At 44.8% G+C, this 15,379-nt stretch overlaps 2 protein-coding genes and 1 long non-coding RNA gene across 6 annotated transcripts in view; 2 read left to right on the top strand and 1 right to left on the bottom strand.

Annotated features, from left to right (window-relative positions):
* Positions 1-1,764, top strand: part of LOC111835526 (bridge-like lipid transfer protein family member 1) — a 77,933-nt gene extending 76,169 nt beyond the window's left edge. For all 4 annotated transcript variants that reach the window (XM_023795956.2, XM_023795952.2, XM_072697725.1 and 1 more), the window contains 2 exons: positions 25-190; positions 1,172-1,764. In XM_023795956.2, coding sequence (XP_023651724.2) covers positions 25-190; positions 1,172-1,388 — 383 coding nt within the window. In that variant the 3' untranslated portion in view covers positions 1,389-1,764. The remainder of the gene's footprint in view (positions 1-24; positions 191-1,171) is intronic.
* Positions 1,765-1,846: 82 nt separating this feature from the next.
* On the bottom strand, positions 1,847-4,432 carry LOC111835528 (uncharacterized). The gene is made up of 3 exons (XR_002836247.2): positions 4,397-4,432; positions 3,311-3,486; positions 1,847-3,205 (listed from the first exon to the last, which is right to left on the bottom strand). It is a non-coding gene; the product is annotated as an uncharacterized lncRNA (long non-coding RNA).
* On the top strand, positions 4,373-13,926 carry adad1 (adenosine deaminase domain containing 1 (testis-specific)). The gene is made up of 12 exons (XM_023795960.2): positions 4,373-4,530; positions 4,769-4,952; positions 5,426-5,560; positions 5,983-6,189; positions 8,987-9,070; positions 9,506-9,628; positions 9,936-10,059; positions 10,186-10,356; positions 10,445-10,677; positions 11,448-11,679; positions 12,728-12,860; positions 13,684-13,926. The coding sequence occupies exons 2-12, from the start codon at positions 4,778-4,780 to the stop codon at positions 13,795-13,797; spliced, it is 1,731 nt and encodes a 576-aa protein (XP_023651728.1). The 5' UTR covers positions 4,373-4,530; positions 4,769-4,777; the 3' UTR covers positions 13,798-13,926.
* The last annotated feature ends 1,453 nt before the right edge of the window (positions 13,927-15,379 follow it).

Genomic DNA, 15,379 nt, shown 5'->3' with positions numbered 1-15,379 from the left:
CCTGCCCGTGCTCCTTGTCCACAGCTCTTCGTGGCCCCCGGTCCACTCTAGGGCGGGCAGGACAAAAGACTGCCAGAACCATACCTGAGAACATCTCCAGTGAAGAGGAGAAGCAAGATGGAATGAACTACGCCGCTGTGGACTGGAGGGAATTCCTGTGCAACACCTGGCACCTGGAACCTACCGTACGGTGAGACCACCAGACAGGCAGCGTCCATGCCAAACAAGCCCTGTACAGCACATGGTGATCTACTTCAGACCTAATGCTTCAGCGATGCTCTGAACTTCAATCTGCTGGAAGACTTTACATCCACCATCATTTTTTACTTCTCGCCATCCATATTTCATGCAACCAATTTTCCAGTACAGTGCCGTGGCGGCCGGGAGGTTCTTCATAAATGGTATGGGCTTACCCAGCCCACCACAGGGAACACACACCCAATCACACACCGTGAATGATTTAAAGACACCACTTCCCTACTGTGTCTTTGAGCTGCAGTAATACTCAGAGAAATAGCAGGGGAACTCCACGTGTAGAGCAGAGATGTTAGGCAATGGTGCTACCCACTGAGCCACTGTGGCACCCATAATATCAGAATACTGCTTAAATGCATATAGTAGAGGTGGAAGGTTCAGGTCGAGAGAGTACAAATCCAGACCAAGGTTTTGTTTCAACCAACCAGTTGAGTACTCTGACTGTGACTCTTTATACTCAACTGATGCCACTTGTCCGGGGTCGCTGATGGGTTGAAACAAAACCTTGGTCTGGATTTTTACTTTCTGGACCTGAAACTTCCACCTCAAGCAAATGGAATATATTTGTTAGTTACCTGAAATGGATAACCTGAGACAATAGCACAGCATTGGTAGAATACCACTGTCACCATCCAAGGAAGAAGTGTTGAAATGGTACAAAGTATTGATGTCTGAAGCGGTGACAGGCCAGGCCACAATGATGGCAGTGCAGTGTAGGTTCTGTTTCTTGAGACTAAAGTCTTTCTCCGTGTGTAGCAAACTGCTACACGTGTTAGCCTGTGTGATGTTCTTCACTCCTAGTTATTAAGGGGCTATGGAAATTTAGGGAGGTAGAGCTGAAATCCAGGCTCTTAAGCTGATTGTGAGATAGGATGGAAGAATTAAGTTCTGACAACAATCCTATCTTTCCTTCCAGATTGATTGACTGGACGGGACGGAAGATCGACCCAGTCTGTGTGGACTACATTCTGCAGAAACTGGGATTCCACCATGCAAGGACTACTATTCCAAAGTGGCTTCAGAGAGGAGTGATGGATCCTCTTGACAAAGTCCTTTCTGTCCTGATAAAGAAACTGGGTACTTCACTACAGGATGGGAAGGAGAGGAACGGAACAGGCAAAGAGGAACATTAACTTTTTGGGCTTCTCCCCCATGTGTCACTTTATGAAAGCCTACCAATGTGAAAATCATATTGTATAGATTTTTTTTAAAACGTGTAAAGTGTATTTTATAATAGACCTGCACAATGGTAATGCTGAGTCTCGGCATTGATGTTTACTACAGTGTATGTTGCCACTAAATTTTAACCGTCAGTGTAGCAAGCTGCCGCATTCTGTATATTTTGATCAAACTGGGGTAAAGCATTTAAATTTATGCTTAAGCATAATTTTTTTTATGATGTGCAATAGAATAATGTGTATAAATTGCTATATTCCATCAAATGTGAATTTACTAAGTATGTTGATTTCTTAACGTAATTAAAATTGAAATCAGTTATTTTTGTTCTAATGCTGACTTTACAGTGCCTCTTTTACATTTGGAGAGTAGACTTGGTGGAATCTAACCAAGTTTTCAGGGTACGTTTAAAGGGATTTACAGGTATGCTTTTCTAGATGGGGGGTGGAAAAACCCAAAATGCCTGTATTAGGAAAAATTAGGTTCGAAAATATAATAAATTAGTAGGATAACGAGGAGGATCATACAGTACAACTAAGGGAAAATCCACGACGAGTTGTGAAGTTGTATGAAATCAACGGCAACTTGTATTATGTGGTCCGACGTGAAGTGGAGGGTTACTAACCAATTTGTATAGGTCTCTGCAGGCTGGAGTAGTGGGCGTGTCTAATGGTCTGTGGGTGTTTCAAAGTGGGCGTAACAACAGGATGAGAGTATGGTGAAGTGGGTGGAGCCACACACAATTTCCTTGGCACTTTCTGGTTTGGCGGTAAAGTCGTTGCCTGACTTGCATGTTGTGACGTGAGTTTCTGCAGGACGGAATAGCGGGCGTATGGAAAGGTGGGCATGTCTAAATGTTATTTCTAATGGCCGAAAATCCTCTCAATAAACGGAAATAGTTTGGAAAGAGACCAGACATTCACTGGACATCCCAAACATCCTGACTATTCATACTACAAATGGTGGGTTCACGTGCACCATTATTTACAACTAACATTAACACTACACATGGCATTATGTATGGCACAAAAACAACATAATACATGATAAATACACAGAGCTATTTACACTTACAATGCTGGCACCGGTCCAGCATGCTACCTTGCTGTCCGATGGGTAACCCCAGCACTACATTGCCCCCCTCCTGGAAGGTCACCTGAGTTCTCTGTGACCTCAGGGCCCCAGGTTCCCCATCGTCCTCCTTAGTTCCGGCTGCCAGTGTACTCCAAATGGGGCGGTCTGGAGTCTCCAAGATCTCCGGGTTGAAGACAGAGATCGCCTCCCATTCCCTCATCCTTGACAGCACTGAGTAGCTGCTCTGCTCCACGACAAGCTGCTGGTGATTGAGCTCCTAGTGGGCCTGGTTCCCCAGCGCCGTGTGGGTGGCGGCTACTACCATCGAGAGCTGGTCCTGCTCCTCCACTTGGCAGCAATTCCAGCAGCTGGCAGAGCTGAGTGGCCGATGAGATAGAGACAACACTGGACCTCGAACTCCACCAGCACCTCCAACCAGTGGGGCAGCTGTCCCTCTGGGTTGCAAAAATTCAGAAACTACACAAGGTATGCCTGTTTCATCTGCAACCAGAACTGACGGGAACAGAGGTATGGCAGGAAGTTCTTACAGACCTGCACCGTGACTAGCAGTTCCTGTTGGGTCACGCAGTAGTTATGCTCCTGCTTACTTAGCGTTTGCCTGAAGTACACAGCCATGTGCTCCCCTTTAGATCCTGCCTGCAAGGCATCGCACCTAGTCCCTCAGTGCTAGCATCCATGTCTAGAATGAATGGGAGATGAGGGTCTGGTTACGGTAGCATGCAAGCACCGCACAGAGCTGGTTAAAGGTCATGCCGCAGGTATCCATCGACGCAAGAACACTTACCCTCTCTGTATGATGGTGCAGCAGTTTCGCTATGCTGAGTAAGTCCTTAAAGCCCCAGGAAGCCGCACAGATCTGCTACAGTCCATGGAGGGGTCTTGTCGGAGTTGGGGGCCGTGTCCTCGGAAGTGCATCCTGCGCTCGGTGGCGGGAGCACTCCCGCAGGTTCAGCTGCAACCCTGCCAAGTGGATTGCCACAAACACTGTCTTTTAAGTTCCACAATGCCCTGGCAAAATCACCGGCGTGGACCAGCAGATCGTCAAGGTAGACGATGCACTGGGGGACCTGATATATGACGTGCTACATTAGCCTCTTGAAGGTCGCCGGGGCGTTACCAGGTCAAACTGCATCAACCGAAAGTGCCCGTGACCAGTGGCGAACGCGGTCTTGGGGCAGGTTTCTGGGGTCAATTTGACATGCCAGTAGCCACTATGGAGGTCTAAGGAGCTGAACCACGTCAACCCGGTGATGTAATCCAGTGCATTGTCATTGCATGGCAGCAGGTAGGAGTCCTTCCTCGTCACTGCGTTCAGTCATCGGTAGTCAATGCAAAAACACCATGACCCATCCTTCTGCCAGATCCGTTTACAAACTTTGGTAGGGCTCTGTGATTTCTACCAATGCCATCTCCTGGATCTGCTGCTCTGCCACTTGTCGCTTTACCAGGAGCATTCAATGCAGACATACATAACACTCCCCACCCAACTGTATCAGTGTAATGCTACACCAGGGAAGTAGGTCAGCAGTCCAGTCCTTCAATTTTCCGACCTGCTTTTGAAGGATGCAGTACCTGAACTGGGACACAGCCAGCCACTTCCCAAGCAGATGCAATGACAAAATATGTAAACAGTACATAAACGATGTACACAATATAGAAATGGAGTAAATTACGTACAAAAATGAACAATAATTAAAGGTACTCAAATTATTAAATAAATTGTAGTGAGACAGACTATATAAACATAATAAAGTGCAGGAATGACAATTCGCGTTCATCAAGCAACATACTAAATGGAAAAAATAAAAATCGAATTGACGAAAGTTAGTTTGGGAAAGATTATAAGCATTATCGAGCTGCAGAGACCTACCCGTCATGCACAGGATGGTATATAAAAGGCTGCCCGTAGGGGGCTGGGCGTGTCAAACTTTAACACGCAGTTATACAGTACACTAGTTCCGACACACTTCTCACCTGTTCTCTTAACTCCCTGCTTAGCTTAAGGTAATTATCAAATCAGCACATCGCTGGATGCTTCTTTGCACGGGCGTGGTGCTTTTTAAATGGTGGTTTTCATATGGTAGGGTGATTTGTAATTTGCCAATGCACATGCATGCTTTATCCAAATTTTCAATCTAGTTTTAGTGGGTTCCGGGCCGAGTACCGCGCAATGAGTAAACCGAGCTGTAAAATGCGTACAGATAGGCCTACAGAGTTTCTAAGGATTGTTTGTGTTCCCTAGTTGGCGACGATGGACCGAGGGGGGTCTTTGCGGGGCTTCAGGGGGACCAGCCTTGCCCCGATTCTCAGTCGCAACTTTGTGGCCCCTTACGGATCGAAGAGCCGGTCTCTGTCGCCCGGCTACTCGGTGGTTCCTAGCAGCAAACGGGAGCTCATAGGCTGCGCAGCTCGGAAGACTGACACAGGTAAACGGGTATTAATGCGATAAAGGAAAGTTAAGACTATGGGTAGTGATGCACATTAGTGGTAACATTTATATGAAGTACGATTTAGCATATATATGGCTGTTGTGTGCATCCCTGACTGGCGGTTATGCGACGCGCAAGCGCCAAACCATAGCGGCAATCCAGTACCTATTTCTGCTGCATGTCCACCAAACTGCCGTCATAGGATATTTTAGTTGTTTCCCCTGATAATGTTTAAATTACGATAAGCGGCCCTCCCCAATTACCGTATATCTTGTGCAGGGTTACAGTAGTATTTGTTTTGCACAGTAAGGACATTGATCATTAATTTATTATTTTAGATGCGTTTATCCGGAGTGATTTATAATGTACAGTCTGTTATAGGGATTCAACCGGTACAGCTTCATCGTGTAATTTTGTGGCCATCCGTAACTTTTCAAAATGTAACAGTTTTTTTTTTTTTTTTTTTGCAGAGCCCAAACCTAGGGTTATACCTGTGCAGTTAATCGAAACGTACAAACATGGAGGAATCCACGCCGTCTCAGCCCTGTACCAACTCTGCCAGGCCCTGCAGTTCCAGCTGCAGCTCAAGGAAACTGTAACACCAGGTGGGGGGGGGGGCACCTCGCACCTCGCACCTCGCTGTACCAGCTGAAGAGCCGTAACTGCATCGTATAATCGTTGTCTAACCCCATATCGTGTGTGTACGTACACAATTTTGCAATAGTCTTCCCCATTTATCTAAAGAGTTGAAAACACCTGCCTCTGTTTCTTTAAGATCTCTGTGTGAATGCTAGTTATTTTCAAAGTCTGTTATGTCGCCTGTTTTGAAATTCAGATTCGCCCGTTTTATTAGCCAGCTATGTTAGTACCGCGCTCCTTCAGTGGAGTGGTTAACGATTACATGAGCGTTTCCTTCCATGGATTCGAACACCTTTCAGTGTTGTGGTTGTGGGGTCTGTACCCTGCCTTTACCTGCCTGACTGAGTGACCGCGATTGGCAAGGCCTTCAGCTCTCTTGCTCCCCCAGCGAACGTACAGGGGCTTTATTTTGCCTTCTGCGCTGTAATTGACGGCATGGAGTACCGGACCGGAGTGGGCCACACGAAGAAGGAAGCGCGGTCCCAGGCTGCTCAACTAGCTCTGGGTGACCTGCTGCCTACACTGGAGCCCCCATTAGATGGCCCCCAGTCCCCTGCTGTGGATGAGGCTGGGACTGGTGACCCCGTTTCGTATGGCAAGTATAGACTTCTCAAATGCATTATTATGGGGTCGTGGGAGATCTGGAAAACTGCTGGAACGGTAGGGGTGCATCCTGCACTGCTGACCATTTCAGCCTTTTATGGAAATAATGCAAATTATAGTGTAAGAAGTTGGATCCCTTTAGAACAGGCTTGTCATGCACCAGTCCTGAGGGGCCGGAGTCAGCACATGTTTTCTCTCATTTAACAAATCTGGTTCAACTCATTCTGCTAATTACCACACAGCCCTTGAGCTGAATCATTTGTGGTGGAGCTACACAGAGCTCCGGCCCCCCAGGACTGCAGTTTCACGCCCCTGCTTTAGAATAATATGGGCTATTTTACTTAAAATTGATTATTTTACTTAAAGGGAAATCTCACATCATGCAAGTGTTTGGCTCATGTGTACCGAACAGCGTAACCAAAATCTTAGCCGCTACTGCAACCCCCCCCCCCCCCCACCCCCGACAGACGCACATCACTCCATGCAATATTACGCTATATTGAAAATGTGTGTATAATCTCGAGACTACTCTCTTTTGGGCACATTGACTGAGGGGAAAAAAATCCCCCCCCCCCAATTACTTAGGACAGAGAACTCCATTAGTTGAGAAAATGACTTGATAAAGTGCCTAAATGTTGTTTTTGTCATGTAGCAGTTGAGATGGGGGAGGGGGGGGAATTGATTTGTCATATGCCAGTACTTAGCTGATTCATTTATTTCGGTGTTTGGTTGTATAGCTGCTGAGTGAAAGACTCACGCCTACAAAAATCAGGTGCTGACATTATCTGAACAAAAGATATGCGCCCTTTGATCTTGGTACTGCTTTTATACGCGTCCTCTGAACGTACCAGTGTCTTTAAATAACTGCATGATGTCATCCTACACTTTCGCTTGCATACTTGCAGGCCGTAGTCGCACTACTTTTTACATTTTGCCCCCCTTTTGAGTCACAATTGAAGTCTTAATATTCACACAATGGCAAACAAAGCCAGATATTTTGGACAAAACGGAAAGCATTCTTTCACTTTTTACCTTGTAAGGAAGCAGCAAAATATTTACACCAGAGGATTTTGCAGTGGACTCTGCTAGCCAAAGCGCCAACTGCCTTCACCTAAATACCTTTTTCTGTTTGGTTCATCTGTTCTAGAATAACTTCTGGTTTGGATCGAGCTTGATGTTGCTGCCCAGTGACTCCACCTATGCCTAGTGTGTTATTTACAAAGTCTTCAGTGCCAATATGATAGTAAATTAACTTTTATTTATAACGTTTGTTTGTTTGCCTGAAGCATCTTCCTTCCTGACTTGGACTTTCCACTGATCTGGGTTTTTGGAGACAAATTCGGCATTTTTCAGCCAGTGTGTGTGTGTGGCCTGAATTTATGGGATGGCTTGGTAGACTGCCAGTCACTTGTAATTCTCGCCATTGAGGTCAGGCACCCTTGCTTCCTGTTGTCCCAAATTTCTTTTTCAAATGTGTCAAGTTTAACATGGGGTTCTTGGAGATGACTTTCAGCATGTGGGCTGGCTTTGGTGGGATGGCTCAGTCCTGTGATGTCTCTCTGATAGTTCTGTATGGGGGTGTTACTGTACAGACCATTTGCACAGACTGATGTAACTGATTTGATTTGTCATGCTTCTTCTACCAGACTTCCTCTTATGATAGAGGGTGCTGTGACTTTTTAAATGGATGTTCATTGAATTAAATATAGTAGGAGAATTTGGGTGTAGTTTGCTATGCATGGCGTGGTTTTGCTTTGCTCTGTCTGGGTACTTGTATTGCAGTTTGAGGCAGAAAAAGGGCAGGCAAATCACAGAATATATATTCGTGCAATGGCTTTAAAAACTCAACCATCTGTAAAAGGGGGGGAAAAAATCAAATACAGATGCTCCCTGTGTTGCATCAATATTACGACTTTATGATGGGTAAATGTTTATTCAATAAATTACATGATATTCAACACTTTTTTTTTTTCATAATAGGCTTTGTTACATTAGCCGACAGTTAGGCAAAATTAAGTGTTCTAAGCATGTTTAAGGTATGCTAGGCTATGATGTTTGTTAGGTGTACTGTTTTAAAATGCATTTTCACTTTACGATAGGTTTATCGGAACGTAACCCCATCACCTGGGAAGCGTCTGTATAGAAAAACAACTTCAGTACAGCTGGGTCCTATGAAAAAGAGCGGAGAATGCCAGAGTTCTCCACGCTCTGCTGATTCAGCCCAGAGGACAGTTTTCCTGCCTTATCTGGGCCAAGATAGTTGAGAAATGAGTCCCACAGCTTAACAGACGTACAGGGTTTATCCCTTAAAATGGTAGAAAAGGCCTCATTCAGAATAAGACGTGTTGCTATTCTAGCGCACTGTGTAACTGAGGGACTTCTGTCTGTCACACAAAGCGGCAAAATAGACTTTCGAGCACAGTGGAGATCGGGAGGCAGGTCCTCCCCAATTCCCAGTTGGCGAACTGGCTTCTGTGGGTGCTGTAGCTGGCAGTTGGGTTCTGTGCCATCTGACGGTTTGAAGTGAATGAAACTTGTTTAGCTTTTGAGGGTTTATTGCATCAGAATAGTGAAGCTGATGTTGCAGAATGCCATAAAAGGTTAATCTGTTCAGTTCTGTGCTGAAATGTAGGAATGAGTCGTGTGTGGTTTTTTTTTCTTTCTTCTAAACCAGCTTGGCGCCTGGTTCTTATCGTGGGTGCTGTTCACGTAGCATGGCAGCTGTAACATATGCCAGTGGTCCAGGACTGGGTAACTTCCTTTTTCATCAGCTTGCTTTCCTTTTTCAGCACTTCCAGCGTGTCCTCCACCCCTTCCTGAGATTGAGATGAGCTTCTCTTTGCAGAACGTTCAGCCACGGATGAAGTTCTACGGTAGGGCTAATTGACTCTGATAGCGGGATGCAGTTTAAATTTTAAACAGGATTTCTTAATTTCCTGCCATTTCTATTCGGTAACAGTCAGTGTTGGTACGCTTGTTAATGCTGACCAATCGGAACCCCTTTTTCACACTTGGGTAATGTTTACATTTTACCTCCTATCAAAAAGAAATCCTCATGCTTGTTGAATAAAAGGGTTCTGGTGCATCTTAATAAATGAGGATTTTTAAAAATTCCCCCCACCCACATGTGACATTCTTTAAATCAATTTGGCTCACACTCAAACTCTTACATTTTACTTGTTGCAAACCCAATGTTCGCACAACCGGTCGTGGCTGAGGACTGACCAATTCTGAAAGGCGGCCCTACGGAAAACTGCTGTGGAAAACCAAACTTTTTTTTTTTTTTTGTGGTTTTTCCCCCCCAAAAGCGAGGAATCCCGTCGATGAGCGGATTCCGGAAGCCGTGAGGCAGCGCTTTGAGAAGCTCATGGAAAATTACCCACAGTTCTTCTCCTGCGGAAGCAGCCTGGCGGCTTTCGTTGTTCAGTCATGTGAGTCATCCGCCAAACTGCTGTCATGGGTATGTTGTGGTGTAACTGTCCTTATTTCAATACATTGATGGATAAATGACTGTTGCTTTCATTGAAGATTCAATCCTGTAGTTCTTCAGCAAGCGGCAATGAAGTACCTTGTACTGTACACTGTTAGTCGCAGGATGCAATTTTTATTTTTATATATATATATATATATATATATATTATATATTTTGCTACACTCCTTCCCCTAGGTCACGTCCTCGGTGACGCAAGGAGAGAGTGACGCTAGCGGAGACTAACACCAGTGTTTCCACCCCTCCAGGTTCAGGATTTGAGGTGGTGGCCATAGGAACAGGGGACTTCAACACGAAAGAGACCGTCACCGCTGATGGCCGCCTCCTTCATGATGCCCATGCGGTCGTGACCGCCCGGAGGTCTCTCTTGCGGTATGTAGATGAGGCACTTCGTGGACGGCTTTCCTGCAGTTTGGCTTGTAACTTTACGTTTTATCAGCAAGGATAGACTTTAAACCAGATGCTAAAGGGATCACTCGCTCTTCTTGGAACCTGCAGGTATCTGTACAGGCAGCTTCTAATGTTTTTCTGCAAGAACGGCATTCTGAGGGAGGAGTCGATATTTAAGCAGGACGAGACCACGAAGCTGGTAAACCTCAAGGACAACACCTCTGTTCACCTTTACCTGAACCAGCTGCCCAAAGGAGCTGCCCAGATTCCCTCCCACCTGTAAGATAACCGCCCCCACCAGTAAGGTGCCCTTCATGGTGCAGACGAGGCCCCAGACTTCCCACTGTCTCCTATTCCCTCCCCCCAGGCGTCTGAATCCCCACTCCATCTCTGCATGGGAGGTGAACAACCAAATCGGCCTCCATGTGACGATCGAGGGGAAGGTCTTCTCTGTCTTCTCCTCCACTATGGAGCAGACCTCCCCCCGGGTGGTCAGCATGTCCGCCAGCGACAAGCTGACCCAGTGGCAGGTGCTCGGTGTCCAGGGTGCCCTGCTCAGTCACTTCATAGAGCCCATCTACGTCGACAGCATCCTCATAGGCAGGTTGCCCCGCCCCCTCTTCTGATTGGCTGTTTTTCATCACATGTGACTTATGACCGTGGGTTTATAATCACAAATGCCAAGAGCAGCCCAGGGGCCTGTATTGTAACGCAAGATTTGTTTGTTAGCTTGTCGGATTTAATGTTTAACTTATCTTCGTTCACTTGCATTTATTCCAGACTCTTAAATCCGACTAGTTGTCTGGCTAAGCAAGAAACCCTGCTTTATAGTACCAGCCCCGGATCTTGGTTTAAGACCAGCTTACATTGCGTATTCAGTCATTTAGATATATAAATGGGTGTCGTGTTCGCTAACCGCTATGCTATCATTCCATTGCTGCTGTTGAGCAGATGTTTTAATCAAGTGACCTGCATATCTAATGCTGTCAGTTTTATGGCTTCACATCATTGATATGAATTCTGCATTATACTGCGTTTATACGGCTTATGTGCATCTGTGCTAAATTAGCAAATGCTGACCTTGCTGCACTTGTTGGTAGTCTGAGATATGCTCTTCCCAGGAGCATCACCAAAGACTTGTAGGGGGGGGGGGGGAGATCTGATATATTTTTTTTATTATTTATTAAAATGAATGAAAACACAATTTAAAGGAATTAGTGTACATTTCTTTAGTACGGCCAAAGCACTTGGTTGCTGAGCTTGGAGTAGAAAGACATTCAAGTTACGGTTTATGTGTTGTCAAACGGGGTTTGTTTTTGGGGGACGCACCTCCGTATAACACCGGGTGTGTCTGTGTCCCCGTCCGCCAGGAGATGCCACCTGCAGTAGCGTGAGAGGATTGGAAATAGCGGTGAACCAGCGTGTGGACGGCATCACCGGCAAACTGCCCACGTACTACTGCGTGAACCGGGCCCGCGTGGGCCTGGTGCCGGCCATTTGGCCAGAGGGCCTTGTGGGGTACCGTGCGCTCAGCGTAAACTGGACGCAGGGCGACACGTCTCTGGAGGTCGTGGATGGGCTGGAAGGACGAGCCTCTGAGGAGTAAGTGAAGTTCCGTCTGGGTAAAACTGGGTGCTTCTGTCTGCCCAGGGTGGGGCGTACTGGGGTGACCCCCACCCCCCACTGCCAGCCAGTTATTTTTCGCGATAAACGAACGTTGTTACAAAGTAAGACATTCCTTGATAACACTCTGCTTGATGTGGCACAAATGCTAAGGAAAAAAAACTAACTAAAGTACAAATTTATAAAGAAATATAGTTGCTACATAAGATGTCATTCATTAAGAACAAACATGTTATTGCAGGGTTCCCGTGGGGTCTTAAAGTCTAAAATTCAGAAAGTTAAATTTAAGGCCTTAAAAGGTCTTAAATGCCCAGATTTTCATCCTAGGTCTTAAATTTAATTTACCCAAGTCTTAAAATTCTTACCTCCATTCATTCCCAAAAAGCGTTGTCCACAGAAAATAAAATAGTAAATCGCTGTAAAACTAATCCGTTGGTTGTGTTTTCTGGTCTGCGCCGGTGTCTGCGTGGTAATAAAACTACAAATCCCATTGCGTGATGACTGCAGCTAGGCAAACAGTTTAAGGGTCTGGCTGCAGAACGTGCACTTTCAGCCTCTAACGTCAGGTGCACGCTCAGCCACAACAGGAAGTGCAGGGGAATCAAGCGCTAACTTAGTTCTTGAGGCCAATGTGAACGGTATGTTTTATTTGTATTACTGAATGATATAGTTACGAGTTTGCTTTGTGGAACACCCCCCGGGTCTTCAAATAGACAGCCAAATGGCATAGATCAGGGTTATTCAACTTGCGGTCCTGGAGGTCCGAGCACTGCTGGTTTTCCAGTCTTCCTTTACCTGTCAGTCAGGTGTGAAGCCTCTGACCAATCAGAATCGGTAATTATTAAACTAACTACCTGGGAGAACTGAAAACAAGGTCTGGATTTGGAATCGAGGTCCAGAGTTGAAGAACCCTGGCATAGATCATCAGAAATCTTTCCTTGGGTTACTGATCCTTTTAAGGTATATTCTTTAATTGGCCTATAGGATGTCGTCTTGTTTTGAAATCTCGGGTGATTGGCTCCTTTAGCTCGCCTTTCAAGAGTGGCCCCGCCCTGGCGAGTCGCCTCTGCAAAGCAGCCATGCTGAGCCGCTTCAATCTGGTGGTGAAGGAGGCCCAGCGGGCGGATCTGTGTGCAACAGTCTCGTACAGGGATGCGAAGGTAGCTGCCATGCCGGCCTAAATTCAGCCCCCGTTGGAAATGCCTTTATTGTTGTTAAAGCCTGTACAACAGCTGTTATTTTTATAACTCAACTTTATATGAAAGTTGAGTCAGTGTCGACTAATTGCTGATATCATCATCAATAAAACCACAGGAGAAGCAAATGCTTTGCAACGAATTCTGTATTCACAATACTTAGCTGCATATCCGACAAGACATCTTTTACACACTGAAGCAACGGGTTGCAAATCGCAAGCAAATCATGCAACAATAACTTGTGCACTACAACTTCCTTTTAAGTGTGAGAAGCTGGATAGAAATGTCGGAATAACACCTGGGGAGGAAAAACAAATTCACAGAAGGTCCGGTCTCTACACTTATGCTTACTCTTTATTCACTGACCGTTCAGGAACTAAGTTCCTGGTTCTGAGTGCCTGGGCCATATTGGACTAAAGATATATCTGTTATAGATTTAATTTTTTTTTTCCCCAAGGCCAAAATATGGAGACGCAAGTGAAGATTCATTAATGCATTTGATATATAAAAATAATACCAGAGCCTTTACCAGAGTTTAAGAGCCTTGCGCAAATCCGCAACAGTGGAACCACTCTTAATAGTCATGGAATGTGAACTAATGACCTTCTGGTAGTGGGCTCGGAGCCCTAACTTGCAGAACCACACGTTGCCCCAGTACAAGATTTAACACTTAACACCTGAATGTTTACCTGTTCCAATTGAAGAAAATTGCTAGTAATTTTGGGTAATCATGCAGAACAATCTTAATGCCTTTTTTTTTTTTTTTTTCTTTTTCTTTTTCCTAAAGATGATGTCAAAGTCATACCAAGAGGCAAAGAATGTGCTGAAGTCCTACCTGTCCCAGAAGAGCTATGGGTCCTGGGTGGTGAAGTCCCCCATAAGCGACTCTTTCAGTATTTAAATAAGAGAAGATTTAAATTCAGTCATAGTTTAGACATTGTGGGTTAACCAATTTTCAATCTCCTTTTGTTTGTACGGGCAGTGCCTTCCCTTATCAAAACATAAAGTTAAAAAAAAAAACAAGCCTTGATTCTGATCTTTCAGGCCGTGCACAAATGACCACACTTTAAACCGTAGCCTGTGTCACTTGCAGAGTTATACACACAGCAGGGTGCATTTGCTGCTTCTGAACTGAGACAGAAGAACTGAGAACTTTTCAACTATTTAGGTCTACAATGCTCACAGACCTTAGCTTATAACTGTAAACCTTTTTTGTTTCTAACACTTTAATGTCATGTAGAACTGTGGCATGGCATCTAAAGATATTGTGAGCAGCCTTGTTAGTTGGTAAATGATTTATCCTTATTTATAGCACAAAAGGCCAAGTTAAGTGAGCAGTATTCCCATGCCGATTATGGGGGGCACTGGTAAGGTTCAACCTGACCTATGAACAAAAACTACACACAAGCCAGCAACCAAAAGCTTTTGGTGGTAAAACAGGTTGAACCTGAATGTTTGTTTGTTTTAAAACATGCAACCCGGAGCGCTATGGAGGATGCAAATGTGATTGTAGGGAGAGCGAAGACCTGACCGGTGCCCAGGGGTCCGGCCGGTGCTGTTGAACATGGGGGTCAAACATTTTATTTTATTCTGCGGTCCCCCAGGCCCCCCACCTCACCTTTTTTTTCCATTTATTTTGAATTTTCAGCAGTTAAGGACAAACGATAAACAATAATATAATAAAAAAAAAAAATGGGGGGGGGGGGGGGGGAGATATTGGCTCGCAACGTACGTCACAAACCGCATTGATCATTATATACAAATGGCACAGGGGACACCACAGAACAAAACACCAACATTAAGCCTTTTCAATAAATCCCACAAAACTCCCCAAGTTCTCCAAAATCTGTCATGAAGATCTACCTCATGTGAATGTAATTTTTTTCATTTGAATAATAAAGAGCATCTCATTTAGCCAGTGATTAAAACATGGAGCATCAGTGGATTTCCAATTAAGAAGGAATATTATCTTGGCAGCAACCATACCAGTTATTAGAGCCTGTTGTTGAAAACAGTAGTTTTTACCACTTCTCAGAAGCCAAGAATCGCTAAAACGCGATCCAGTTGAAGATTATTGAAAACCAATCGAATATTTTAGACCAAAAGTCAGATAGAGCAGGGCTGAGCCAAAATGTGACAATGTCCCTTAAGCTATGTTGCACTTATTACATTGAGGAGAAATAGTCATATATCTTGTTGAGTTTAGTTTCTGAATAGTAGATCCTATGTAAAACATTAACTGAATCAACTGGTATCTAAAGTTAACCAAGCATTTGCGCATGTTGAATAATCCTTTTTGCCAGATTTCGTCCGTCACTATTTCATTCCGTTCTTTGGCCCAAGCCTCTTTAAAGTTGGCATCGTTGACTGGACTTGATGTAGAAACAAAATGAGAGATCAAGTGTTTAAACTCTGGATGGGAATTAAACAAATCGTAAATTACATTAGTCTTTGGTTTAGTTAAATATTGTGGAATATTAGCT

The sequence above is a fragment of the Paramormyrops kingsleyae genome, chromosome 12 (genome assembly GCF_048594095.1).
Source record: "Paramormyrops kingsleyae isolate MSU_618 chromosome 12, PKINGS_0.4, whole genome shotgun sequence".
Taxonomy (NCBI): Eukaryota; Metazoa; Chordata; class Actinopteri; order Osteoglossiformes; family Mormyridae; genus Paramormyrops; species Paramormyrops kingsleyae.
The sequence above is the reverse complement of the archived record's forward strand: the minus strand, read 5'-3'. Positions and strand labels throughout refer to the sequence as shown.